At 36.0% G+C, this 27417-nt stretch overlaps 1 protein-coding gene across 1 annotated transcript in view; it reads left to right on the top strand.

Moving 5' to 3' along the window:
* Nucleotides 1-27417, top strand: part of LOC140366858 (laminin subunit beta-2-like) — a gene marked incomplete at its 5' end in the record, with an annotated part of 135122 nt that overhangs the window by 16596 nt on the left and 91109 nt on the right. The window contains one exon of the mRNA XM_072453044.1: nucleotides 1-145. This exon is cut by the window's left edge and continues 328 nt beyond it. Within this exon, the coding sequence (XP_072309145.1) occupies nucleotides 1-145 (145 nt within the window). The remainder of the gene's footprint in view (nucleotides 146-27417) is intronic.

Raw genomic sequence — 27417 nt, 5'->3', positions numbered from 1 at the left:
TCGGGACGCGGCGGGAACGGCGGTGTGCGGCGGCGACGGCTGTAACGGAACTGTGAGCGCGTCCAAAAGTGCCGTGAACCACGCCCGCAACGTGAGCCGGAGTCTGAACGCCGCCAACGACGAGCTGCAGGACGTCGCCAGGAAGGTGAGTTTATGATGGAACGCCTGTTCTAACACTGTTCTAACACTGTTCTAAGACTGTTCTAACAATGTTCTAAGACTGTTCGAACAATGTTCTAACACTGTTCGAACAATGTTCTAACACTGTTCTAACACTGTTCTAACACTGTTCTAAGACTGTTCTAACAATGTTCTAAGACTGTTCGAACAATGTTCTAACACTGTTCTAACACTGTTCTAAGACTGTTCTAAGACTGTTCTAACTGTTCTAAGACTGTTCTAACACTGTTCTAAGACTGTTCTAAGACTGTTCTAACACTGTTCTAAGACTGTTCTAAGACTGTTCTAAGACTGTTCTAACACTGTTCTAACACTGTCCTAAGACTGTTCTAAGACTGTTGTTACGGCAGTTTCCTGTAAACAATGATCAAGTAAAGAGTAACCAGGCAATAACTTGAAGCAGAAACAGAGTCTCTCGGTCTCTCTCAAAAGGTGGAAGTTTATTCACGTGCACAGTGGATAAACACCCTCACTCTCCCTAAGACAAGTTCGTTCTGTCCCTACCTAACTTTACAAGTTACAAAGTACACCTTTTATAGGTGGTAACAAACATAACATAATCACAACCCAAATCAGATCAAAAAGAGATAGACCAGACTATCACGTTTGTGACGGTTCCAGCTCTTCAGAGGTTTAATCAAAGACCATTTCCACACTGAATCCGGTCCTGACGCATTAATTGATGATTAAGAGGCGCCGGACAGTAGATATTCAGTATAATCAGGACCTCATATTCTTATCCCATCTGCACACAGGAGAACAACAAAGATATTAATTCTGTGACATGTCATGGCCTAAAACAACATTAGAATGACATGACATGACCCATTTTCTGCCATTACACTAAGACTGTTCTAACACTGTTCTAACACTGTTCTAAGACTGTTCTAAGACTGTTCTATCACTGTTCTAACACTGTTCTAAGACTGTTCTAAGACTGTTCTAAGACTGTTCTAAGACTGTTCTAACTCTGTTCTAACACTGTTCTAAGACTGTTCTAACACTGTTCTAAGACTGTTCTAAGACTGTTCTAACACTGTTTTAAGACTGTTCTAACACTGTTCTAAGACTGTTTTAACACTGTTCTAAGACTGTTCTAAGACTGTTCTAAGACTGTTCTATCACTGTTCTAACACTGTTCTAAGACTGTTCTAAGACTGTTCTAAGACTGTTCTAAGACTGTTCTAACTCTGTTCTAACACTGTTCTAAGACTGTTCTAAGACTGTTCTAACACTGTTTTAAGACTGTTCTAACACTGTTCTAAGACTGTTTTAACACTGTTCTAAGACTGTTCTAAGACTGTTCTAAGACTGTTCTAACACTGTTTTAAGACTGTTCTAACACTGTTCTAAGACTGTTCTAAGACTGTTCTAACACTGTTTTAAGACTGTTCTAACACTGTTCTAAGACTGTTTTAACACTGTTCTAAGACTGTTCTAAGACTGTTCTAAGACTGTTCTATCACTGTTCTAACACTGTTCTAAGACTGTTCTAAGACTGTTCTAAGACTGTTCTAAGACTGTTCTAACTCTGTTCTAACACTGTTCTAAGACTGTTCTAAGACTGTTCTAACACTGTTTTAAGACTGTTCTAACACTGTTCTAAGACTGTTTTAACACTGTTCTAAGACTGTTCTAAGACTGTTCTAAGACTGTTCTAACACTGTTTTAAGACTGTTCTAACACTGTTCTAAGACTGTTTTAACACTGTTCTAAAACTGTTCTAAGACTGTTCTAAGACTGTTCTAAGACTGTTCTAAGACTGTTCTAACACTGTTTTAACACTGTTCTAAGACTGTTCTAAGACTGTTCTAACACTGTTCTAAGACTGTTCTAAGACTGTTCTAACACTGTTCTAAGACTGTTCTAAGACTGTTCTAACACTGTTCTAACACTGTTCTAAGACTGTTCTAACACTGTTCTAAGACTGTTCTAACACTGTCCCAACACTGTTCTAAGACTGTTGTAAGACTGTTCTAACACTGTTCTAACACTGTTCTAAGACTGTTCTAACACTGTTCTAAGACTGTTCTAACACTGTCCTAACACTGTTCTAAGACTGTTGTAAGACTGTTCTAACACTGTTCTAAGACTGTTCTAACACTGTTTTAACACTGTTCTAAGACTGTTCTAAGACTGTTCTAACACTGTTCTAAGACTGTTCTAAGACTGTTCTAACACTGTTCTAACACTGTTCTAAGACTGTTCTAACACTGTTCTAAGACTGTTCTAACACTGTTCTAAGACTGTTCTAACACTGTCCTAACACTGTTCTAAGACTGTTGTAAGACTGTTCTAACACTGTTCTAAGACTGTTCTAAGACTGTTTTAACACTGTTCTAAAACTGTTCTAAGACTGTTCTAACACTGTTCTAATTCTGTTCTAAAACAGTTCCAAGACTGTTCTAACACTTTTCTAACACTGTTCTATGACTGTTCTAACTCTGTTCTAAGACTGTTCTAACTCTGTTCTAAGACTGTTCTAAGACTGTTCTAAAACTGTTCTAAGACTGTTCTAAGACTGTTCTAAGACTGTTCTAAGACTGTTCTAACACTGTTCTAAGACTGTTCTAAGACTGTTCTAACACTGTTCTAAGACTGTTCTAACACTGTTCTAACACTTTTCTAACACTGTTCTAAGACTGTTCTAACTCTGTTCTAAGACTGTTCTAACACTGTTCTAAGACTGTTCTAACACTGTTCTAAGACTGTTCTAACACTGTCCTAACACTGTTCTAAGACTGTTGTAAGACTGTTCTAACACTGTTCTAACACTGTTCTAAGACTGTTCTAACACTGTTCTAAGACTGTTCTAACACTGTCCTAACACTGTTCTAAGACTGTTGTAAGACTGTTCTAACACTGTTCTAAGACTGTTCTAACACTGTTTTAACACTGTTCTAAGACTGTTCTAAGACTGTTCTAACACTGTTCTAAGACTGTTCTAAGACTGTTCTAACACTGTTCTAACACTGTTCTAAGACTGTTCTAACACTGTTCTAAGACTGTTCTAACACTGTTCTAAGACTGTTCTAACACTGTCCTAACACTGTTCTAAGACTGTTGTAAGACTGTTCTAACACTGTTCTAAGACTGTTCTAACACTGTTTTAACACTGTTCTAAAACTGTTCTAAGACTGTTCTAACACTGTTCTAATTCTGTTCTAAAACAGTTCCAAGACTGTTCTAACACTTTTCTAACACTGTTCTATGACTGTTCTAACTCTGTTCTAAGACTGTTCTAACTCTGTTCTAAGACTGTTCTAAGACTGTTCTAAAACTGTTCTAAGACTGTTCTAAGACTGTTCTAAGACTGTTCTAAGACTGTTCTAACACTGTTCTAAGACTGTTCTAAGACTGTTCTAACACTGTTCTAAGACTGTTCTAACACTGTTCTAACACTTTTCTAACACTGTTCTAAGACTGTTCTAACTCTGTTCTAAGACTGTTCTAACACTGTTCTAACACTGTTCTAACACTGTTCTAACTCTGTTCTAACACTATTCTAAGACTGTTCTAACACTGTTCTAACACTGTTCTAACTCTGTTCTAACACTGTTCTAACACTGTTCTAAGACTGTTCTAACACTGTTCTAAGACTGTTCTAAGACTGTTCTAAGACTGTTCTAACACTGTTCTAAGTCTGTTCTAACTCTGTTCTAAAACTGTTCTTACACTGTTCTAAGACTGTTCTAAGACTGTTCTAACACTGTTCTAAGACTGTTCTAACACTGTTCTAAGACTGTTCTAACACTGTCCTAACACTGTTCTAAGACTGTTGTAAGACTGTTCTAACACTGTTCTAAGACTGTTCTAACACTGTTTTAACACTGTTCTAAAACTGTTCTAAGACTGTTCTAACACTGTTCTAATTCTGTTCTAAAACAGTTCCAAGACTGTTCTAACACTTTTCTAACACTGTTCTATGACTGTTCTAACTCTGTTCTAAGACTGTTCTAACTCTGTTCTAAGACTGTTCTAAGACTGTTCTAAAACTGTTCTAAGACTGTTCTAAGACTGTTCTAAGACTGTTCTAAGACTGTTCTAACACTGTTCTAAGACTGTTCTAAGACTGTTCTAACACTGTTCTAAGACTGTTCTAACACTGTTCTAACACTTTTCTAACACTGTTCTAAGACTGTTCTAACTCTGTTCTAAGACTGTTCTAACACTGTTCTAACACTGTTCTAACACTGTTCTAACTCTGTTCTAACACTATTCTAAGACTGTTCTAACACTGTTCTAACACTGTTCTAACTCTGTTCTAACACTGTTCTAACACTGTTCTAAGACTGTTCTAACACTGTTCTAAGACTGTTCTAAGACTGTTCTAAGACTGTTCTAACACTGTTCTAAGTCTGTTCTAACTCTGTTCTAAAACTGTTCTTACACTGTTCTAAGACTGTTCTAAGACTGTTCTAACACTGTTCTAAGACTGTTCTAACACTGTTCTAACACTGTTCCAAGACTGTTCTAACTCTGTTCTAAGACTGTTCTAAGACTGTTCTAAGTCTGTTCTAAGACTGTTCTAAGACTGTTCTATCACTGTTCTAACACTGTTCTAAGACTGTTCTAACACTGTTCTAACACTGTTCTAACACTGTTCTAACACTGTTCTAAGACTGTTCTAACACTGTTCTAAGACTGTTCTAAGACTGTTCTAAGACTGTTCTAACACTGTTCTAAGTCTGTTCTAACTCTGTTCTAAAACTGTTCTTACACTGTTCTAAGACTGTTCTAAGACTGTTCTAACACTGTTCTAAGACTGTTCTAACACTGTTCTAACACTGTTCCAAGACTGTTCTAACTCTGTTCTAAGACTGTTCTAAGACTGTTCTAAGTCTGTTCTAAGACTGTTCTAAGACTGTTCTATCACTGTTCTAACACTGTTCTAAGACTGTTCTAACACTGTTCTAACACTGTTCTAAGACTGTTCTAAGACTGTTCTAAGACTGTTCTAACACTGTTCTAAGTCTGTTCCAACTCTGTTCTAAAACTGTTCCTACACTGTTCTAAGACTGTTTTAAGACTGTTCTAACACTGTTCTAAGACTGTTCTAACACTGTTCTAACACTGTTCCAAGACTGTTCTAACTCTGTTCTAAGACTGTTCTAAGACTGTTCTAAGACTGTTCTAACACTGTTCTAAGACTGTTCTAAGACTGTTCTATCACTGTTCTAACACTGTTCTAAGACTGTTCTAACACTGTTCTAACACTGTTCTAAGACTGTTCTAAGACTGTTCTAACACTGTTCTAAGACTGTTCTAACACTGTTCTAACACTGTTCTAAGACTGTTCTAACACTGTTCTAACACTGTTCTAAGACTGTTGTAAGACTGTTCTAACACTGTTCTAAGACTGTTCTAACACTGTTTTAACACTGTTCTAAAACTGTTCTAAGACTGTTCTAAGACTGTTCTAAGACTGTTCTAACACTTTCTAACACTGTTCTATGACTGTTCTAACACTGTTCTAACACTGTTCTAAGACTGTTCTAACTCTGTTCTAAGACTGTTCTAAAACTGTTCTAAGACTGTTCTAAGACTGTTCTAACTCTGTTCTAACTCTGTTCTAACACTGTTCTAACACTGTTCTAAGACTGTTCTAAGACTGTTCTAACACTGTTCTAACACTGTTCTAAGAATGTTCTAAGACTGTTCTAACACTGTTCTAACACTTTTCTAACACTGTTCTAAGACTGTTCTAACTCTGTTCTAAGACTGTTCTAACTCTGTTCTAAGACTGTTCTAACACTGTTCTAACTCTGTTCTAACACTATTCTAAGACTGTTCTAACACTGTTCTAACACTGTTCTAACTATGTTCTAACACTGTTCTAACACTGTTCTAAGACTGTTCTAACACTGTTCTAACACTGTTTTAACACTGTTCTAAGACTGTTCTAAGACTGTTCTATCACTGTTCTAACACTGTTCTAAGACTGTTCTAACACTGTTCTAACACTGTTCTAAGACTGTTCTAAGACTGTTCTAACACTGTTCTAAGACTGTTCTAACACTGTTCTAACACTGTTCTAAGACTGTTCTAACACTGTTCTAACACTGTTCTAAGACTGTTGTAAGACTGTTCTAACACTGTTCTAAGACTGTTCTAACACTGTTTTAACACTGTTCTAAAACTGTTCTAAGACTGTTCTAAGACTGTTCTAAGACTGTTCTAAGACTGTTCTAACACTTTCTAACACTGTTCTATGACTGTTCTAACACTGTTCTAACACTGTTCTAAGACTGTTCTAACTCTGTTCTAAGACTGTTCTAAAACTGTTCTAAGACTGTTCTAAGACTGTTCTAACTCTGTTCTAACTCTGTTCTAACACTGTTCTAACACTGTTCTAAGACTGTTCTAAGACTGTTCTAACACTGTTCTAACACTGTTCTAAGAATGTTCTAAGACTGTTCTAACACTGTTCTAACACTTTTCTAACACTGTTCTAAGACTGTTCTAACTCTGTTCTAAGACTGTTCTAACTCTGTTCTAAGACTGTTCTAACACTGTTCTAACTCTGTTCTAACACTATTCTAAGACTGTTCTAACACTGTTCTAACACTGTTCTAACTATGTTCTAACACTGTTCTAACACTGTTCTAAGACTGTTCTAACACTGTTCTAACACTGTTTTAACACTGTTCTAAAACTGTTCTAAGACTGTTCTAAGACTGTTCTAACACTTTTCTAACACTGTTCTAAGACTGTTCTAACTCTGTTCTAAGACTGTTCTAAAACTGTTCTAACACTTTTCTAACACTGTTCTAAGACTGTTCTAACTCTGTTCTAACACTATTCTAAGACTGTTCTAACACTGTTCTAACACTGTTCTAACTCTGTTCTAACACTGTTCTAACACTGTTCTAAGACTGTTCTAAGACTGTTCTAACACTGTTCTAACACTGTTCTAAGACTGTTCTAAGACTGTTCTAACACTGTTCTAACACTGTTCTAAGACTGTTCTAAGTCTGTTCTAAGACTGTTCTAAGACTGTTCTAACTCTGTTCTAAGACTGTTCTAACACTGTTCTAACACTGTTCTAACTCTGTTCTAACACTATTCTAAGACTGTTCTAACACTGTTCCAACACTGTTCTAACTCTGTTCTGACACTGTTCTAACACTGTTCTAAGACTGTTCTAACACTGTTCTAACACTGTTCTAACACTGTTCTAAGACTGTTCTAAGACTGTTCTAACACTGTTCTAACACTGTTCTAACTCTGTTCTAAAACTGCTCTAACACTGTTCTAAGACTGTTCTAAGACTGTTCTAACACTATTCTAAGACTGTTCTAACACTGTTCTAACACTTTTCTAACACTGTTCTAAGACTGTTCTAACACTGTTCTAAGACTGTTCTAAGACTGTTCTAAGACTGTTCTAACACTGTTCTAAGTCTGTTCTAACTCTGTTCTAAAACTGTTCTTACACTGTTCTAAGACTGTTCTAAGACTGTTCTAACACTGTTCTAAGACTGTTCTAACACTGTTCTAACACTGTTCCAAGACTGTTCTAACTCTGTTCTAAGACTGTTCTAAGACTGTTCTAAGACTGTTCTAAGACTGTTCTAAGACTGTTCTATCACTGTTCTAACACTGTTCTAAGACTGTTCTAACACTGTTCTAACACTGTTCTAAGACTGTTCTAAGACTGTTCTAACACTGTTCTAAGTCTGTTCTAACTCTGTTCTAAAACTGTTCCTACACTGTTCTAAGACTGTTCTAAGACTGTTCTAACACTGTTCTAAGACTGTTCTAACACTGTTCTAACACTGTTCCAAGACTGTTCTAACTCTGTTCTAAGACTGTTCTAAGACTGTTCTAAGACTGTTCTAACACTGTTCTAAGACTGTTCTAAGACTGTTCTATCACTGTTCTAACACTGTTCTAAGACTGTTCTAACACTGTTCTAACACTGTTCTAAGACTGTTCTAACACTGTTCTAACACTGTTCTAAGACTGTTGTAAGACTGTTCTAACACTGTTTTAAGACTGTTCTAACACTGTTTTAACACTGTTCTAAAACTGTTCTAAGACTGTTCTAAGACTGTTCTAAGACTGTTCTAAGACTGTTCTAACACTTTCTAACACTGTTCTATGACTGTTCTAACACTGTTCTAACACTGTTCTAAGACTGTTCTAACTCTGTTCTAAGACTGTTCTAAAACTGTTCTAAGACTGTTCTAAGACTGTTCTAACTCTGTTCTAACTCTGTTCTAACACTGTTCTAACACTGTTCTAAGACTGTTCTAAGACTGTTCTAACACTGTTCTAACACTGTTCTAAGACTGTTCTAAGACTGTTCTAACACTGTTCTAACACTTTTCTAACACTGTTCTAAGACTGTTCTAACTCTGTTCTAAGGCTGTTCTAACTCTGTTCTAAGACTGTTCTAAGACTGTTCTAACACTGTTCTAACTCTGTTCTAACACTATTCTAAGACTGTTCTAACACTGTTCTAACACTGTTCTAACTATGTTCTAACACTGTTCTAACACTGTTCTAAGACTGTTCTAAAACTGTTCTAAGACTGTTCTAAGACTGTTCTAACACTGTTCTAAGTCTGTTCTAACTCTGTTCTAAAACTGTTCTTACACTGTTCTAAGACTGTTCTAAGACTGTTCTAACACTGTTCTAAGACTGTTCTAACACTGTTCTAACACTGTTCCAAGACTGTTCTAACTCTGTTCTAAGACTGTTCTAAGACTGTTCTAAGTCTGTTCTAAGACTGTTCTAAGACTGTTCTATCACTGTTCTAACACTGTTCTAAGACTGTTCTAACACTGTTCTAACACTGTTCTAAGACTGTTCTAAGACTGTTCTAAGACTGTTCTAACACTGTTCTAAGTCTGTTCTAACTCTGTTCTAAAACTGTTCCTACACTGTTCTAAGACTGTTCTAAGACTGTTCTAACACTGTTCTAAGACTGTTCTAACACTGTTCTAACACTGTTCCAAGACTGTTCTAACTCTGTTCTAAGACTGTTCTAAGACTGTTCTAAGACTGTTCTAACACTGTTCTAAGACTGTTCTAAGACTGTTCTATCACTGTTCTAACACTGTTCTAAGACTGTTCTAACACTGTTCTAACACTGTTCTAAGACTGTTCTAACACTGTTCTAAGACTGTTCTAACACTGTGCTAACACTGTTCTAAGACTGTTCTAACACTGTTCTAACACTGTTCTAAGACTGTTGTAAGACTGTTCTAACACTGTTCTAAGACTGTTCTAACACTGTTTTAACACTGTTCTAAAACTGTTCTAAGACTGTTCTAAGACTGTTCTAAGACTGTTCTAAGACTGTTCTAACACTTTCTAACACTGTTCTATGACTGTTCTAACACTGTTCTAACACTGTTCTAAGACTGTTCTAACTCTGTTCTAAGACTGTTCTAAAACTGTTCTAAGACTGTTCTAAGACTGTTCTAACTCTGTTCTAACTCTGTTCTAACACTGTTCTAACACTGTTCTAAGACTGTTCTAAGACTGTTCTAAGACTGTTCTAAGACTGTTCTAACACTGTTCTAACACTTTTCTAACACTGTTCTAAGACTGTTCTAACTCTGTTCTAAGACTGTTCTAACTCTGTTCTAAGACTGTTCTAACACTGTTCTAACTCTGTTCTAACACTATTCTAAGACTGTTCTAACACTGTTCTAACACTGTTCTAACTATGTTCTAACACTGTTCTAACACTGTTCTAAGACTGTTCTAACACTGTTCTAACACTGTTTTAACACTGTTCTAAAACTGTTCTAAGACTGTTCTAAGACTGTTCTAACACTTTTCTAACACTGTTCTAAGACTGTTCTAACTCTGTTCTAAGACTGTTCTAAAACTGTTCTAAGACTGTTCTAACTCTGTTCTAACACTATTCTAAGACTGTTCTAACACTGTTCTAACACTGTTCTAACTCTGTTCTAACACTGTTCTAACACTGTTCTAACACTGTTCTAACACTGTTCTAAGACTGTTCTAAGACTGTTCTAACACTGTTCTAACACTGTTCTAAGACTGTTCTAAGACTGTTCTAACACTGTTCTAACACTGTTCTAAGACTGTTCTAACTCTGTTCTAAGACTGTTCTAAGACTGTTCTAACTCTGTTCTAAGACTGTTCTAACACTGTTCTAACACTGTTCTAACTCTGTTCTAACACTATTCTAAGACTGTTCTAACACTGTTCCAACACTGTTCTAACTCTGTTCTGACACTGTTCTAACACTGTTCTAAGACTGTTCTAACACTGTTCTAACACTGTTCTAACACTGTTCTAAGACTGTTCTAAGACTGTTCTAACACTGTTCTAACACTGTTCTAACTCTGTTCTAAAACTGCTCTAACACTGTTCTAAGACTGTTCTAAGACTGTTCTAACACTATTCTAAGACTGTTCTAACACTGTTCTAACACTTTTCTAACACTGTTCTAACACTGTTCTAAGACTGTTCTAAGACTGTTCTAAGACTGTTCTAACACTGTTCTAAGTCTGTTCTAACTCTGTTCTAAAACTGTTCTTACACTGTTCTAAGACTGTTCTAACACTGTTCTAAGACTGTTCTAACACTGTTCTAACACTGTTCCAAGACTGTTCTAACTCTGTTCTAAGACTGTTCTAAGACTGTTCTAAGACTGTTCTAAGACTGTTCTAAGACTGTTCTATCACTGTTCTAACACTGTTCTAAGACTGTTCTAACACTGTTCTAACACTGTTCTAAGACTGTTCTAAGACTGTTCTAAGACTGTTCTAACACTGTTCTAAGTCTGTTCTAACTCTGTTCTAAAACTGTTCCTACACTGTTCTAAGACTGTTCTAAGACTGTTCTAACACTGTTCTAAGACTGTTCTAACACTGTTCTAACACTGTTCCAAGACTGTATTAACTCTGTTCTAAGACTGTTCTAAGACTGTTCTAAGACTGTTCTAACACTGTTCTAAGACTGTTCTAAGACTGTTCTATCACTGTTCTAACACTGTTCTAAGACTGTTTTAACACTGTTCTAACACTGTTCTAAGACTGTTCTAACACTGTTCTAACACTGTTCTAAGACTGTTGTAAGACTGTTCTAACACTGTTCTAAGACTGTTCTAACACTGTTTTAACACTGTTCTAAAACTGTTCTAAGACTGTTCTAAGACTGTTCTAAGACTGTTCTAACACTGTTCTAACACTGTTCTAACACTGTTCTAAGACTGTTCTAACTCTGTTCTAAGACTGTTCTAAAACTGTTCTAAGACTGTTCTAAGACTGTTCTAACTCTGTTCTAACTCTGTTCTAACACTGTTCTAACACTGTTCTAAGACTGTTCTAAGACTGTTCTAACACTGTTCTAACACTGTTCTAAGACTGTTCTAAGACTGTTCTAACACTGTTCTAACACTTTTCTAACACTGTTCTAAGACTGTTCTAACTCTGTTCTAAGGCTGTTCTAACTCTGTTCTAAGACTGTTCTAACACTGTTCTAACTCTGTTCTAACACTATTCTAAGACTGTTCTAACACTGTTCTAACACTGTTCTAACACTGTTCTAACTATGTTCTAACACTGTTCTAACACTGTTCTAAGACTGTTCTAACACTGTTCTAACACTGTTTTAACACTGTTCTAAAACTGTTCTAAGACTGTTCTAAGACTGTTCTAACACTTTTCTAACACTGTTCTAAGACTGTTCTAACTCTGTTCTAAGACTGTTCTAAAACTGTTCTAAGACTGTTCTAACTCTGTTCTAACACTATTCTAAGACTGTTCTAACACTGTTCTAACACTGTTCTAACTCTGTTCTAACACTGTTCTAACACTGTTCTAACACTGTTCTAACACTGTTCTAAGACTGTTCTAAGACTGTTCTAACACTGTTCTAACACTGTTCTAAGACTGTTCTAAGACTGTTCTAACACTGTTCTAACACTGTTCTAAGACTGTTCTAACTCTGTTCTAAGACTGTTCTAAGACTGTTCTAACTCTGTTCTAAGACTGTTCTAACACTGTTCTAACACTGTTCTAACTCTGTTCTAACACTATTCTAAGACTGTTCTAACACTGTTCCAACACTGTTCTAACTCTGTTCTGACACTGTTCTAACACTGTTCTAAGACTGTTCTAACACTGTTCTAACACTGTTCTAACACTGTTCTAAGACTGTTCTAAGACTGTTCTAACACTGTTCTAACACTGTTCTAACTCTGTTCTAAAACTGCTCTAACACTGTTCTATGACTGTTCTAAGACTGTTCTAACACTATTCTAAGACTGTTCTAACACTGTTCTAACACTTTTCTAACACTGTTCTAACACTGTTCTAAGACTGTTCTAAGACTGTTCTAAGACTGTTCTAACACTGTTCTAAGTCTGTTCTAACTCTGTTCTAAAACTGTTCTTACACTGTTCTAAGACTGTTCTAACACTGTTCTAAGACTGTTCTAACACTGTTCTAACACTGTTCCAAGACTGTTCTAACTCTGTTCTAAGACTGTTCTAAGACTGTTCTAAGACTGTTCTAAGACTGTTCTAAGACTGTTCTATCACTGTTCTAACACTGTTCTAAGACTGTTCTAACACTGTTCTAACACTGTTCTAAGACTGTTCTAAGACTGTTCTAAGACTGTTCTAACACTGTTCTAAGTCTGTTCTAACTCTGTTCTAAAACTGTTCCTACACTGTTCTAAGACTGTTCTAAGACTGTTCTAACACTGTTCTAAGACTGTTCTAACACTGTTCTAACACTGTTCCAAGACTGTATTAACTCTGTTCTAAGACTGTTCTAAGACTGTTCTAAGACTGTTCTAACACTGTTCTAAGACTGTTCTAAGACTGTTCTATCACTGTTCTAACACTGTTCTAAGACTGTTCTAACACTGTTCTAACACTGTTCTAAGACTGTTCTAACACTGTTCTAACACTGTTCTAAGACTGTTGTAAGACTGTTCTAACACTGTTCTAAGACTGTTCTAACACTGTTTTAACACTGTTCTAAAACTGTTCTAAGACTGTTCTAAGACTGTTCTAACACTGTTCTAACACTGTTCTAACACTGTTCTAAGACTGTTCTAACTCTGTTCTAAGACTGTTCTAAAACTGTTCTAAGACTGTTCTAAGACTGTTCTAACTCTGTTCTAACTCTGTTCTAACACTGTTCTAACACTGTTCTAAGACTGTTCTAAGACTGTTCTAACACTGTTCTAACACTGTTCTAAGACTGTTCTAAGACTGTTCTAACACTGTTCTAACACTTTTCTAACACTGTTCTAAGACTGTTCTAACTCTGTTCTAAGGCTGTTCTAACTCTGTTCTAAGACTGTTCTAACACTGTTCTAACTCTGTTCTAACACTATTCTAAGACTGTTCTAACACTGTTCTAACACTGTTCTAACTATGTTCTAACACTGTTCTAACACTGTTCTAAGACTGTTCTAACACTGTTCTAACACTGTTTTAACACTGTTCTAAAACTGTTCTAAGACTGTTCTAAGACTGTTCTAACACTTTTCTAACACTGTTCTATGACTGTTCTAAGACTGTTCTAACACTGTTCTAACACTTTTCTAACACTGTTCTAAGACTGTTCTAACTCTGTTCTAAGGCTGTTCTAACTCTGTTCTAAGACTGTTCTAACACTGTTCTAACTCTGTTCTAACACTATTCTAAGACTGTTCTAACACTGTTCTAACACTGTTCTAACTCTGTTCTAACACTGTTCTAACACTGTTCTAACACTGTTCTAAGACTGTTCTACGACTGTTCTAACACTGTTCTAACACTGTTCTAAGACTGTTCTAAGACTGTTCTAACACTGTTCTAACACTTTTCTAACACTGTTCTAAGACTGTTCTAACTCTGTTCTAACACTGTTCTAACACTGTTCTAACTCTGTTCTAACACTATTCTAAGACTGTTCTAACACTGTTCTAACACTGTTCTAACACTGTTCTAAGACTGTTCTAAGACTGTTCTAAGACTGTTCTAACACTGTTCTAACTCTGTTCTAAAACTGCTCTAACACTGTTCTAAGACTGTTCTAAGACTGTTCTAACACTATTCTATGACTGTTCTAACACTGTTCTAACACTTTTCTAACACTGTTCTAAGACTGTTCTAACTCTGTTCTAAGACTGTTCTAAGACTGTTCTAACTCTGTTCTAACTCTGTTCTAAGACTGTTCTAACACTGTTCTAAGACTGTTCTAACACTGTTCTAAGACTGTTCTAACACTGTTCTAACACTGTTCTAAGACTGTTTTAACACTGTTTCTAACACTGTTCTAACACTGTTCTTAGACTGTTCTAACACTGTTCTAAGACTGTTCTAACACTGTTCTAACTCTGTTCTAACACTGTTCTAACACTGTTCTAACACTGTTCTAACACTGTTCTAACACTGTTCTAAGACTGTTCTAAGGCTGTTCTAAGACTGTTCTAACACTGTTCTAAGTCTGTTCTAACTCTGTTCTAATACTGTTCTAACACTGTTCTAAGACTGTTCTAACACTGTTCTAACACTGTTCTAAGACTGTTCTAACACTGTTCTAAGACTGTTCTAAGACTGTTCTAACACTGTTCTAACACTGTTCTAAGACTGTTCTAACACTGTTCTAACACTGTTCTAAGACTGTTCTAACACTGTTCTAACACTGTTCTAAGACTGTTCTAACACTGTTCTAAGACTGTTCTAAGACTGTTCTAACACTGTTCTAACACTTTTCTAACACTGTTCTAACACTGTTCTAACACTTCTAACTCTGTTCTAACACTGTTCTAAGACTGTTCTAACACTGTTCTAACACTGTTCTAACTCTGTTCTAAGACTGTTCTAAGACTGTTCTAAGACTGTTCTAAGACTGTTCTAACACTGTTCTAACACTGTTCTAACACTGTTCTAAGACTGTTCTAAGACTGTTCTAACACTGTTCTAAGACTGTTCTAACAGTTTTCAAAGTCTGTTCTAACTCTGTTCTAAAACTGTTCTAACACTGTTCTAAGACTGTTCTAAGACTGTTGTAAGACTGTTCTAACACTGTTCTAAGACTGTTCTAAGACTGTTCTAAGACTGTTCTAAGACTGTTCTAACACTTTCTAACACTGTTCTATGACTGTTCTAACACTGTTCTAACACTGTTCTAAGACTGTTCTAACTCTGTTCTAAGACTGTTCTAAAACTGTTCTAAGACTGTTCTAAGACTGTTCTAACTCTGTTCTAACTCTGTTCTAACACTGTTCTAACACTGTTCTAAGACTGTTCTAAGACTGTTCTAACACTGTTCTAACACTGTTCTAAGACTGTTCTAAGACTGTTCTAACACTGTTCTAACACTTTTCTAACACTGTTCTAAGACTGTTCTAACTCTGTTCTAAGGCTGTTCTAACTCTGTTCTAAGACTGTTCTAACACTGTTCTAACTCTGTTCTAACACTATTCTAAGACTGTTCTAACACTGTTCTAACACTGTTCTAACTATGTTCTAACACTGTTCTAACACTGTTCTAAGACTGTTCTAACACTGTTCTAACACTGTTTTAACACTGTTCTAAAACTGTTCTAAGACTGTTCTAAGACTGTTCTAACACTTTTCTAACACTGTTCTATGACTGTTCTAACACTGTTCTAACACTGTTCTAAGACTGTTCTAACTCTGTTCTAAGACTGTTCTAAAACTGTTCTAAGACTGTTCTAACTCTGTTCTAACACTATTCTAAGACTGTTCTAACACTGTTCTAACACTGTTCTAACTCTGTTCTAACACTGTTCTAAGACTGTTCTAACACTGTTCTAAGACTGTTCTAAGACTGTTCTAACACTGTTCTAACACTGTTCTAAGACTGTTCTAAGACTGTTCTAACACTGTTCTAACACTTTTCTAACACTGTTCTAAGACTGTTCTAACTCTGTTCTAACACTGTTCTAACACTGTTCTAACACTGTTCTAACACTGTTCTAACTCTGTTCTAACACTATTCTAAGACTGTTCTAACACTGTTCCAACACTGTTCTAACTCTGTTCTGACACTGTTCTAAGACTGTTCTAAGACTGTTCTAAGACTGTTCTAACACTGTTCTAACTCTGTTCTAAAACTGCTCTAACACTGTTCTAAGACTGTTCTAAGACTGTTCTAACACTATTCTATGACTGTTCTAACACTGTTCTAACACTTTTCTAACACTGTTCTAAGACTGTTCTAACTCTGTTCTAAGACTGTTCTAAGACTGTTCTAACTCTGTTCTAACTCTGTTCTAAGACTGTTCTAACACTGTTCTAAGACTGTTCTAACACTGTTCTAAGACTGTTCTAACACTGTTCTAACACTGTTCTAAGACTGTTTTAACACTGTTTGTAACACTGTTCTAACACTGTTCTTAGACTGTTCTAACACTGTTCTAACACTTTTCTAACACTGTTCTAAGACTGTTCTAACTCTGTTCTAAGACTGTTCTAACACTGTTCTAACTCTGTTCTAACACTATTCTAAGACTGTTCTAACACTGTTCTAACACTGTTCTAACTATGTTCTAACACTGTTCTAACACTGTTCTAACACTGTTCTAAGACTGTTCTAACTCTGTTCTAAGACTGTTCTAACTCTGTTCTAACTCTGTTCTAAGACTGTTCTAACACTGTTCTAAGACTGTTCTAACACTGTTCTAAGACTGTTCTAACACTGTTCTAACACTGTTCTAAGACTGTTTTAACACTGTTTCTAACACTGTTCTAACACTGTTCTTAGACTGTTCTAACACTGTTCTAAGACTGTTCTAACACTGTTCTAACTCTGTTCTAACACTGTTCTAACACTGTTCTAACACTGTTCTAACACTGTTCTAACACTGTTCTAAGACTGTTCTAAGGCTGTTCTAAGACTGTTCTAACACTGTTCTAAGTCTGTTCTAACTCTGTTCTAATACTGTTCTAACACTGTTCTAAGACTGTTCTAACACTGTTCTAACACTGTTCTAAGACTGTTCTAACACTGTTCTAAGACTGTTCTAAGACTGTTCTAACACTGTTCTAACACTGTTCTAAGACTGTTCTAACACTGTTCTAACACTGTTCTAAGACTGTTCTAACACTGTTCTAACACTGTTCTAAGACTGTTCTAACACTGTTCTAAGACTGTTCTAAGACTGTTCTAACACTGTTCTAACACTTTTCTAACACTGTTCTAACACTGTTCTAACACTTCTAACTCTGTTCTAACACTGTTCTAAGACTGTTCTAACACTGTTCTAACACTGTTCTAACTCTGTTCTAAGACTGTTCTAAGACTGTTCTAAGACTGTTCTAAGACTGTTCTAACACTGTTCTAACACTGTTCTAACACTGTTCTAAGACTGTTCTAAGACTGTTCTAACACTGTTCTAAGACTGTTCTAACAGTTTTCAAAGTCTGTTCTAACTCTGTTCTAAAACTGTTCTAACACTGTTCTAAGACTGTTCTAAGACTGTTCTAAGACTGTTCTAACACTGTTCTAACACTTTTCTAACACTGTTCTAAGACTGTTCTAACTCTGTTCTAACACTGTTCTAACACTGTTCTAACACTGTTCTAACACTGTTCTAACTCTGTTCTAACACTATTCTAAGACTGTTCTAACACTGTTCCAACACTGTTCTAACTCTGTTCTGACACTGTTCTAACACTGTTCTAAGACTGTTCTAACACTGTTCTAACACTGTTCTAACACTGTTCTAAGACTGTTCTAAGACTGTTCTAAGACTGTTCTAACACTGTTCTAACTCTGTTCTAAAACTGCTCTAACACTGTTCTAAGACTGTTCTAAGACTGTTCTAACACTATTCTATGACTGTTCTAACACTGTTCTAACACTTTTCTAACACTGTTCTAAGACTGTTCTAACTCTGTTCTAAGACTGTTCTAAGACTGTTCTAACTCTGTTCTAACTCTGTTCTAAGACTGTTCTAACACTGTTCTAAGACTGTTCTAACACTGTTCTAAGACTGTTCTAACACTGTTCTAACACTGTTCTAAGACTGTTTTAACACTGTTTGTAACACTGTTCTAACACTGTTCTTAGACTGTTCTAACACTGTTCTAACACTTTTCTAACACTGTTCTAAGACTGTTCTAAGACTGTTCTAAGACTGTTCTAACACTGTTCTAACACTGTTCTAACACTGTTCTAAGACTGTTCTAAGACTGTTCTAACACTGTTCTAAGACTGTTCTAACAGTTTTCAAAGTCTGTTCTAACTCTGTTCTAAAACTGTTCTAACACTGTTCTAAGACTGTTCTAAGACTGTTCTAAGACTGTTCTAACACTGTTCTAACACTTTTCTAACACTGTTCTAAGACTGTTCTAACTCTGTTCTAACACTGTTCTAACACTGTTCTAACACTGTTCTAACACTGTTCTAACTCTGTTCTAACACTATTCTAAGACTGTTCTAACACTGTTCCAACACTGTTCTAACTCTGTTCTGACACTGTTCTAACACTGTTCTAAGACTGTTCTAACACTGTTCTAACACTGTTCTAACACTGTTCTAAGACTGTTCTAAGACTGTTCTAAGACTGTTCTAACACTGTTCTAACTCTGTTCTAAAACTGCTCTAACACTGTTCTAAGACTGTTCTAAGACTGTTCTAACACTATTCTATGACTGTTCTAACACTGTTCTAACACTTTTCTAACACTGTTCTAAGACTGTTCTAACTCTGTTCTAAGACTGTTCTAAGACTGTTCTAACTCTGTTCTAACTCTGTTCTAAGACTGTTCTAACACTGTTCTAAGACTGTTCTAACACTGTTCTAAGACTGTTCTAACACTGTTCTAACACTGTTCTAAGACTGTTTTAACACTGTTTGTAACACTGTTCTAACACTGTTCTTAGACTGTTCTAACACTGTTCTAACACTTTTCTAACACTGTTCTAAGACTGTTCTAACTCTGTTCTAAGACTGTTCTAACTCTGTTCTAACACTGTTCTAACACTGTTCTAACTATGTTCTAACACTTTTCTAACACTGTTCTAAGACTGTTCTAACTCTGTTCTAAGACTGTTCTAAGACTGTTCTAACTCTGTTCTAACTCTGTTCTAAGACTGTTCTAACACTGTTCTAAGACTGTTCTAACACTGTTCTAAGACTGTTCTAACACTGTTCTAACACTGTTCTAAGACTGTTTTAACACTGTTTGTAACACTGTTCTAACACTGTTCTTAGACTGTTCTAACACTGTTCTAACACTTTTCTAACACTGTTCTAAGACTGTTCTAACTCTGTTCTAAGACTGTTCTAACACTGTTCTAACTCTGTTCTAACACTATTCTAAGACTGTTCTAACACTGTTCTAACACTGTTCTAACTATGTTCTAACACTGTTCTAACACTGTTCTAACACTGTTCTAAGACTGTTCTAACTCTGTTCTAAGACTGTTCTAACTCTGTTCTAACTCTGTTCTAAGACTGTTCTAACACTGTTCTAAGACTGTTCTAACACTGTTCTAAGACTGTTCTAACACTGTTCTAACACTGTTCTAAGACTGTTTTAACACTGTTTCTAACACTGTTCTAACACTGTTCTTAGACTGTTCTAACACTGTTCTAAGACTGTTCTAACACTGTTCTAACTCTGTTCTAACACTGTTCTAACACTGTTCTAACACTGTTCTAACACTGTTCTAACACTGTTCTAAGACTGTTCTAAGGCTGTTCTAAGACTGTTCTAACACTGTTCTAAGTCTGTTCTAACTCTGTTCTAATACTGTTCTAACACTGTTCTAAGACTGTTCTAACACTGTTCTAACACTGTTCTAAGACTGTTCTAACACTGTTCTAAGACTGTTCTAAGACTGTTCTAACACTGTTCTAACACTGTTCTAAGACTGTTCTAACACTGTTCTAACACTGTTCTAAGACTGTTCTAACACTGTTCTAACACTGTTCTAAGACTGTTCTAACACTGTTCTAAGACTGTTCTAAGACTGTTCTAACACTGTTCTAACACTTTTCTAACACTGTTCTAACACTGTTCTAACACTTCTAACTCTGTTCTAACACTGTTCTAAGACTGTTCTAACACTGTTCTAACACTGTTCTAACTCTGTTCTAAGACTGTTCTAAGACTGTTCTAAGACTGTTCTAAGACTGTTCTAACACTGTTCTAACACTGTTCTAACACTGTTCTAAGACTGTTCTAAGACTGTTCTAACACTGTTCTAAGACTGTTCTAACAGTTTTCAAAGTCTGTTCTAACTCTGTTCTAAAACTGTTCTAACACTGTTCTAAGACTGTTCTAAGACTGTTCTAAGACTGTTCTAACACTGTTCTAACACTTTTCTAACACTGTTCTAAGACTGTTCTAACTCTGTTCTAACACTGTTCTAACACTGTTCTAACACTGTTCTAACACTGTTCTAACTCTGTTCTAACACTATTCTAAGACTGTTCTAACACTGTTCCAACACTGTTCTAACTCTGTTCTGACACTGTTCTAACACTGTTCTAAGACTGTTCTAACACTGTTCTAACACTGTTCTAACACTGTTCTAAGACTGTTCTAAGACTGTTCTAAGACTGTTCTAACACTGTTCTAACTCTGTTCTAAAACTGCTCTAACACTGTTCTAAGACTGTTCTAAGACTGTTCTAACACTATTCTATGACTGTTCTAACACTGTTCTAACACTTTTCTAACACTGTTCTAAGACTGTTCTAACTCTGTTCTAAGACTGTTCTAAGACTGTTCTAACTCTGTTCTAACTCTGTTCTAAGACTGTTCTAACACTGTTCTAAGACTGTTCTAACACTGTTCTAAGACTGTTCTAACACTGTTCTAACACTGTTCTAAGACTGTTTTAACACTGTTTGTAACACTGTTCTAACACTGTTCTTAGACTGTTCTAACACTGTTCTAACACTTTTCTAACACTGTTCTAAGACTGTTCTAACTCTGTTCTAAGACTGTTCTAACTCTGTTCTAACACTGTTCTAACACTGTTCTAACTATGTTCTAACACTGTTCTAACACTGTTCTAAGACTGTTCTAACACTGTTCTAACACTGTTTTAACACTGTTCTAAAACTGTTCTAAGACTGTTCTAAGACTGTTCTAACACTTTTCTAACACTGTTCTAAGACTGTTCTAACTCTGTTCTAAGACTGTTCTAAAACTGTTCTAACACTTTTCTAACACTGTTCTAAGACTGTTCTAACTCTGTTCTAACACTATTCTAAGACTGTTCTAACACTGTTCTAACACTGTTCTAACTCTGTTCTAACACTGTTCTAACACTGTTCTAAGACTGTTCTAAGACTGTTCTAACACTGTTCTAACACTGTTCTAAGACTGTTCTAAGACTGTTCTAACACTGTTCTAACACTGTTCTAAGACTGTTCTAAGTCTGTTCTAAGACTGTTCTAAGACTGTTCTAACTCTGTTCTAAGACTGTTCTAACACTGTTCTAACACTGTTCTAACTCTGTTCTAACACTATTCTAAGACTGTTCTAACACTGTTCCAACACTGTTCTAACTCTGTTCTGACACTGTTCTAACACTGTTCTAAGACTGTTCTAACACTGTTCTAACACTGTTCTAACACTGTTCTAAGACTGTTCTAAGACTGTTCTAACACTGTTCTAACACTGTTCTAACTCTGTTCTAAAACTGCTCTAACACTGTTCTAAGACTGTTCTAAGACTGTTCTAACACTATTCTAAGACTGTTCTAACACTGTTCTAACACTTTTCTAACACTGTTCTAAGACTGTTCTAACACTGTTCTAAGACTGTTCTAAGACTGTTCTAACACTGTTCTAAGTCTGTTCTAACTCTGTTCTAAAACTGTTCTTACACTGTTCTAAGACTGTTCTAAGACTGTTCTAAGACTGTTCTAACACTGTTCTAAGACTGTTCTAACACTGTTCTAACACTGTTCCAAGACTGTTCTAACTCTGTTCTAAGACTGTTCTAAGACTGTTCTAAGACTGTTCTAAGACTGTTCTAAGACTGTTCTATCACTGTTCTAACACTGTTCTAAGACTGTTCTAACACTGTTCTAACACTGTTCTAAGACTGTTCTAAGACTGTTCTAAGACTGTTCTAACACTGTTCTAAGTCTGTTCTAACTCTGTTCTAAAACTGTTCCTACACTGTTCTAAGACTGTTCTAAGACTGTTCTAACACTGTTCTAAGACTGTTCTAACACTGTTCTAACACTGTTCCAAGACTGTTCTAACTCTGTTCTAAGACTGTTCTAAGACTGTTCTAACACTGTTCTAAGACTGTTCTAAGACTGTTCTATCACTGTTCTAACACTGTTCTAAGACTGTTCTAACACTGTTCTAACACTGTTCTAAGACTGTTCTAACACTGTTCTAACACTGTTCTAAGACTGTTGTAAGACTGTTCTAACACTGTTCTAAGACTGTTCTAACACTGTTTTAACACTGTTCTAAAACTGTTCTAAGACTGTTCTAAGACTGTTCTAAGACTGTTCTAAGACTGTTCTAACACTTTCTAACACTGTTCTATGACTGTTCTAACACTGTTCTAACACTGTTCTAAGACTGTTCTAACTCTGTTCTAAGACTGTTCTAAAACTGTTCTAAGACTGTTCTAAGACTGTTCTAACTCTGTTCTAACTCTGTTCTAACACTGTTCTAACACTGTTCTAAGACTGTTCTAAGACTGTTCTAACACTGTTCTAACACTGTTCTAAGACTGTTCTAAGACTGTTCTAACACTGTTCTAACACTTTTCTAACACTGTTCTAAGACTGTTCTAACTCTGTTCTAAGACTGTTCTAAGACTGTTCTAACACTGTTCTAACTCTGTTCTAACACTATTCTAAGACTGTTCTAACACTGTTCTAACACTGTTCTAACTATGTTCTAACACTGTTCTAACACTGTTCTAAGACTGTTCTAACACTGTTCTAACACTGTTTTAACACTGTTCTAAAACTGTTCTAAGACTGTTCTAAGACTGTTCTAACACTGTTCTAAGTCTGTTCTAACTCTGTTCTAAAACTGTTCTTACACTGTTCTAAGACTGTTCTAAGACTGTTCTAACACTGTTCTAAGACTGTTCTAACACTGTTCTAACACTGTTCCAAGACTGTTCTAACTCTGTTCTAAGACTGTTCTAAGACTGTTCTAAGTCTGTTCTAAGACTGTTCTAAGACTGTTCTATCACTGTTCTAACACTGTTCTAAGACTGTTCTAACACTGTTCTAACACTGTTCTAAGACTGTTCTAAGACTGTTCTAAGACTGTTCTAACACTGTTCTAAGTCTGTTCTAACTCTGTTCTAAAACTGTTCCTACACTGTTCTAAGACTGTTCTAAGACTGTTCTAACACTGTTCTAAGACTGTTCTAACACTGTTCTAACACTGTTCCAAGACTGTTCTAACTCTGTTCTAAGACTGTTCTAAGACTGTTCTAAGACTGTTCTAACACTGTTCTAAGACTGTTCTAAGACTGTTCTATCACTGTTCTAACACTGTTCTAAGACTGTTCTAACACTGTTCTAACACTGTTCTAAGACTGTTCTAACACTGTTCTAAGACTGTTCTAACACTGTTCTAACACTGTTCTAAGACTGTTCTAACACTGTTCTAACACTGTTCTAAGACTGTTGTAAGACTGTTCTAACACTGTTCTAAGACTGTTCTAACACTGTTTTAACACTGTTCTAAAACTGTTCTAAGACTGTTCTAAGACTGTTCTAAGACTGTTCTAACACTTTCTAACACTGTTCTATGACTGTTCTAACACTGTTCTAACACTGTTCTAAGACTGTTCTAACTCTGTTCTAAGACTGTTCTAAAACTGTTCTAAGACTGTTCTAAGACTGTTCTAACTCTGTTCTAACTCTGTTCTAACACTGTTCTAACACTGTTCTAAGACTGTTCTAAGACTGTTCTAAGACTGTTCTAACACTTTTCTAACACTGTTCTAAGACTGTTCTAACTCTGTTCTAAGACTGTTCTAACTCTGTTCTAAGACTGTTCTAACACTGTTCTAACTCTGTTCTAACACTATTCTAAGACTGTTCTAACACTGTTCTAACACTGTTCTAACTATGTTCTAACACTGTTCTAACACTGTTCTAAGACTGTTCTAACACTGTTCTAACACTGTTTTAACACTGTTCTAAAACTGTTCTAAGACTGTTCTAAGACTGTTCTAACACTTTTCTAACACTGTTCTAACTCTGTTCTAAGACTGTTCTAAAACTGTTCTAAGACTGTTCTAACTCTGTTCTAACACTATTCTAAGACTGTTCTAACACTGTTCTAACACTGTTCTAACTCTGTTCTAACACTGTTCTAACACTGTTCTAACACTGTTCTAAGACTGTTCTAAGACTGTTCTAACACTGTTCTAACACTGTTCTAAGACTGTTCTAAGACTGTTCTAACACTGTTCTAACACTGTTCTAAGACTGTTCTAACTCTGTTCTAAGACTGTTCTAAGACTGTTCTAACTCTGTTCTAAGACTGTTCTAACACTGTTCTAACACTGTTCTAACTCTGTTCTAACACTATTCTAAGACTGTTCTAACACTGTTCCAACACTGTTCTAACTCTGTTCTGACACTGTTCTAACACTGTTCTAAGACTGTTCTAACACTGTTCTAACACTGTTCTAACACTGTTCTAAGACTGTTCTAAGACTGTTCTAACACTGTTCTAACACTGTTCTAACTCTGTTCTAAAACTGCTCTAACACTGTTCTAAGACTGTTCTAAGACTGTTCTAACACTATTCTAAGACTGTTCTAACACTGTTCTAACACTTTTCTAACACTGTTCTAAGACTGTTCTAACACTGTTCTAAGACTGTTCTAAGACTGTTCTAAGACTGTTCTAACACTGTTCTAAGTCTGTTCTAACTCTGTTCTAAAACTGTTCTTACACTGTTCTAAGACTGTTCTAAGACTGTTCTAACACTGTTCTAAGACTGTTCTAACACTGTTCTAACACTGTTCCAAGACTGTTCTAACTCTGTTCTAAGACTGTTCTAAGACTGTTCTAAGACTGTTCTAAGACTGTTCTATCACTGTTGTAACACTGTTCTAAGACTGTTCTAACACTGTTCTAACACTGTTCTAAGACTGTTCTAAGACTGTTCTAAGACTGTTCTAACACTGTTCTAAGTCTGTTCTAACTCTGTTCTAAAACTGTTCCTACACTGTTCTAAGACTGTTCTAAGACTGTTCTAACACTGTTCTAAGACTGTTCTAACACTGTTCTAACACTGTTCCAAGACTGTTCTAACTCTGTTCTAAGACTGTTCTAAGACTGTTCTAAGACTGTTCTAACACTGTTCTAAGACTGTTCTAAGACTGTTCTATCACTGTTCTAACACTGTTCTAAGACTGTTCTAACACTGTTCTAACACTGTTCTAAGACTGTTCTAACACTGTTCTAACACTGTTACAAGACTGTTGTAAGACTGTTCTAACACTGTTCTAAGACTGTTCTAACACTGTTTTAACACTGTTCTAAAACTGTTCTAAGACTGTTCTAAGACTGTTCTAAGACTGTTCTAACACTGTTCTAACACTGTTCTAACACTGTTCTAAGACTGTTCTAACTCTGTTCTAAGACTGTTCTAAAACTGTTCTAAGACTGTTCTAAGACTGTTCTAACTCTGTTCTAACTCTGTTCTAACACTGTTCTAACACTGTTCTAAGACTGTTCTAAGACTGTTCTAACACTGTTCTAACACTGTTCTAAGACTGTTCTAAGACTGTTCTAACACTGTTCTAACACTTTTCTAACACTGTTCTAAGACTGTTCTAACTCTGTTCTAAGGCTGTTCTAACTCTGTTCTAAGACTGTTCTAACACTGTTCTAACTCTGTTCTAACACTATTCTAAGACTGTTCTAACACTGTTCTAACACTGTTCTAACTATGTTCTAACACTGTTCTAACACTGTTCTAAGACTGTTCTAACACTGTTCTAACACTGTTTTAACACTGTTCTAAAACTGTTCTAAGACTGTTCTAACACTTTTCTAACACTGTTCTATGACTGTTCTAAGACTGTTCTAACACTGTTCTAACACTTTTCTAACACTGTTCTAAGACTGTTCTAACTCTGTTCTAAGGCTGTTCTAACTCTGTTCTAAGACTGTTCTAACACTGTTCTAACTCTGTTCTAACACTATTCTAAGACTGTTCTAACACTGTTCTAACACTGTTCTAACTCTGTTCTAACACTGTTCTAACACTGTTCTAACACTGTTCTAAGACTGTTCTACGACTGTTCTAACACTGTTCTAACACTGTTCTAAGACTGTTCTAAGACTGTTCTAACACTGTTCTAACACTTTTCTAACACTGTTCTAAGACTGTTCTAACTCTGTTCTAACACTGTTCTAACACTGTTCTAACTCTGTTCTAACACTATTCTAAGACTGTTCTAACACTGTTCCAACACTGTTCTAACTCTGTTCTGACACTGTTCTAACACTGTTCTAAGACTGTTCTAACACTGTTCTAACACTGTTCTAACACTGTTCTAAGACTGTTCTAAGACTGTTCTAAGACTGTTCTAACACTGTTCTAACTCTGTTCTAAAACTGCTCTAACACTGTTCTAAGACTGTTCTAAGACTGTTCTAACACTATTCTATGACTGTTCTAACACTGTTCTAACACTTTTCTAACACTGTTCTAAGACTGTTCTAACTCTGTTCTAAGACTGTTCTAAGACTGTTCTAACTCTGTTCTAACTCTGTTCTAAGACTGTTCTAACACTGTTCTAAGACTGTTCTAACACTGTTCTAAGACTGTTCTAACACTGTTCTAACACTGTTCTAAGACTGTTTTAACACTGTTTCTAACACTGTTCTAACACTGTTCTTAGACTGTTCTAACACTGTTCTAAGACTGTTCTAACACTGTTCTAACTCTGTTCTAACACTGTTCTAACACTGTTCTAACACTGTTCTAACACTGTTCTAACACTGTTCTAAGACTGTTCTAAGGCTGTTCTAAGACTGTTCTAACACTGTTCTAAGTCTGTTCTAACTCTGTTCTAATACTGTTCTAACACTGTTCTAAGACTGTTCTAACACTGTTCTAACACTGTTCTAAGACTGTTCTAACACTGTTCTAAGACTGTTCTAAGACTGTTCTAACACTGTTCTAACACTGTTCTAAGACTGTTCTAACACTGTTCTAACACTGTTCTAAGACTGTTCTAACACTGTTCTAACACTGTTCTAAGACTGTTCTAACACTGTTCTAAGACTGTTCTAAGACTGTTCTAACACTG

This window comes from Eucyclogobius newberryi, unplaced genomic scaffold, assembly GCF_026437365.1.
Source record: "Eucyclogobius newberryi isolate DKJ021-1_F unplaced genomic scaffold, fEucNew1.0.hap1 SCAF_198, whole genome shotgun sequence".
Taxonomy (NCBI): domain Eukaryota; kingdom Metazoa; phylum Chordata; class Actinopteri; order Gobiiformes; family Gobiidae; genus Eucyclogobius; species Eucyclogobius newberryi.
The sequence above is the reverse complement of the archived record's forward strand: the minus strand, read 5'-3'. Positions and strand labels throughout refer to the sequence as shown.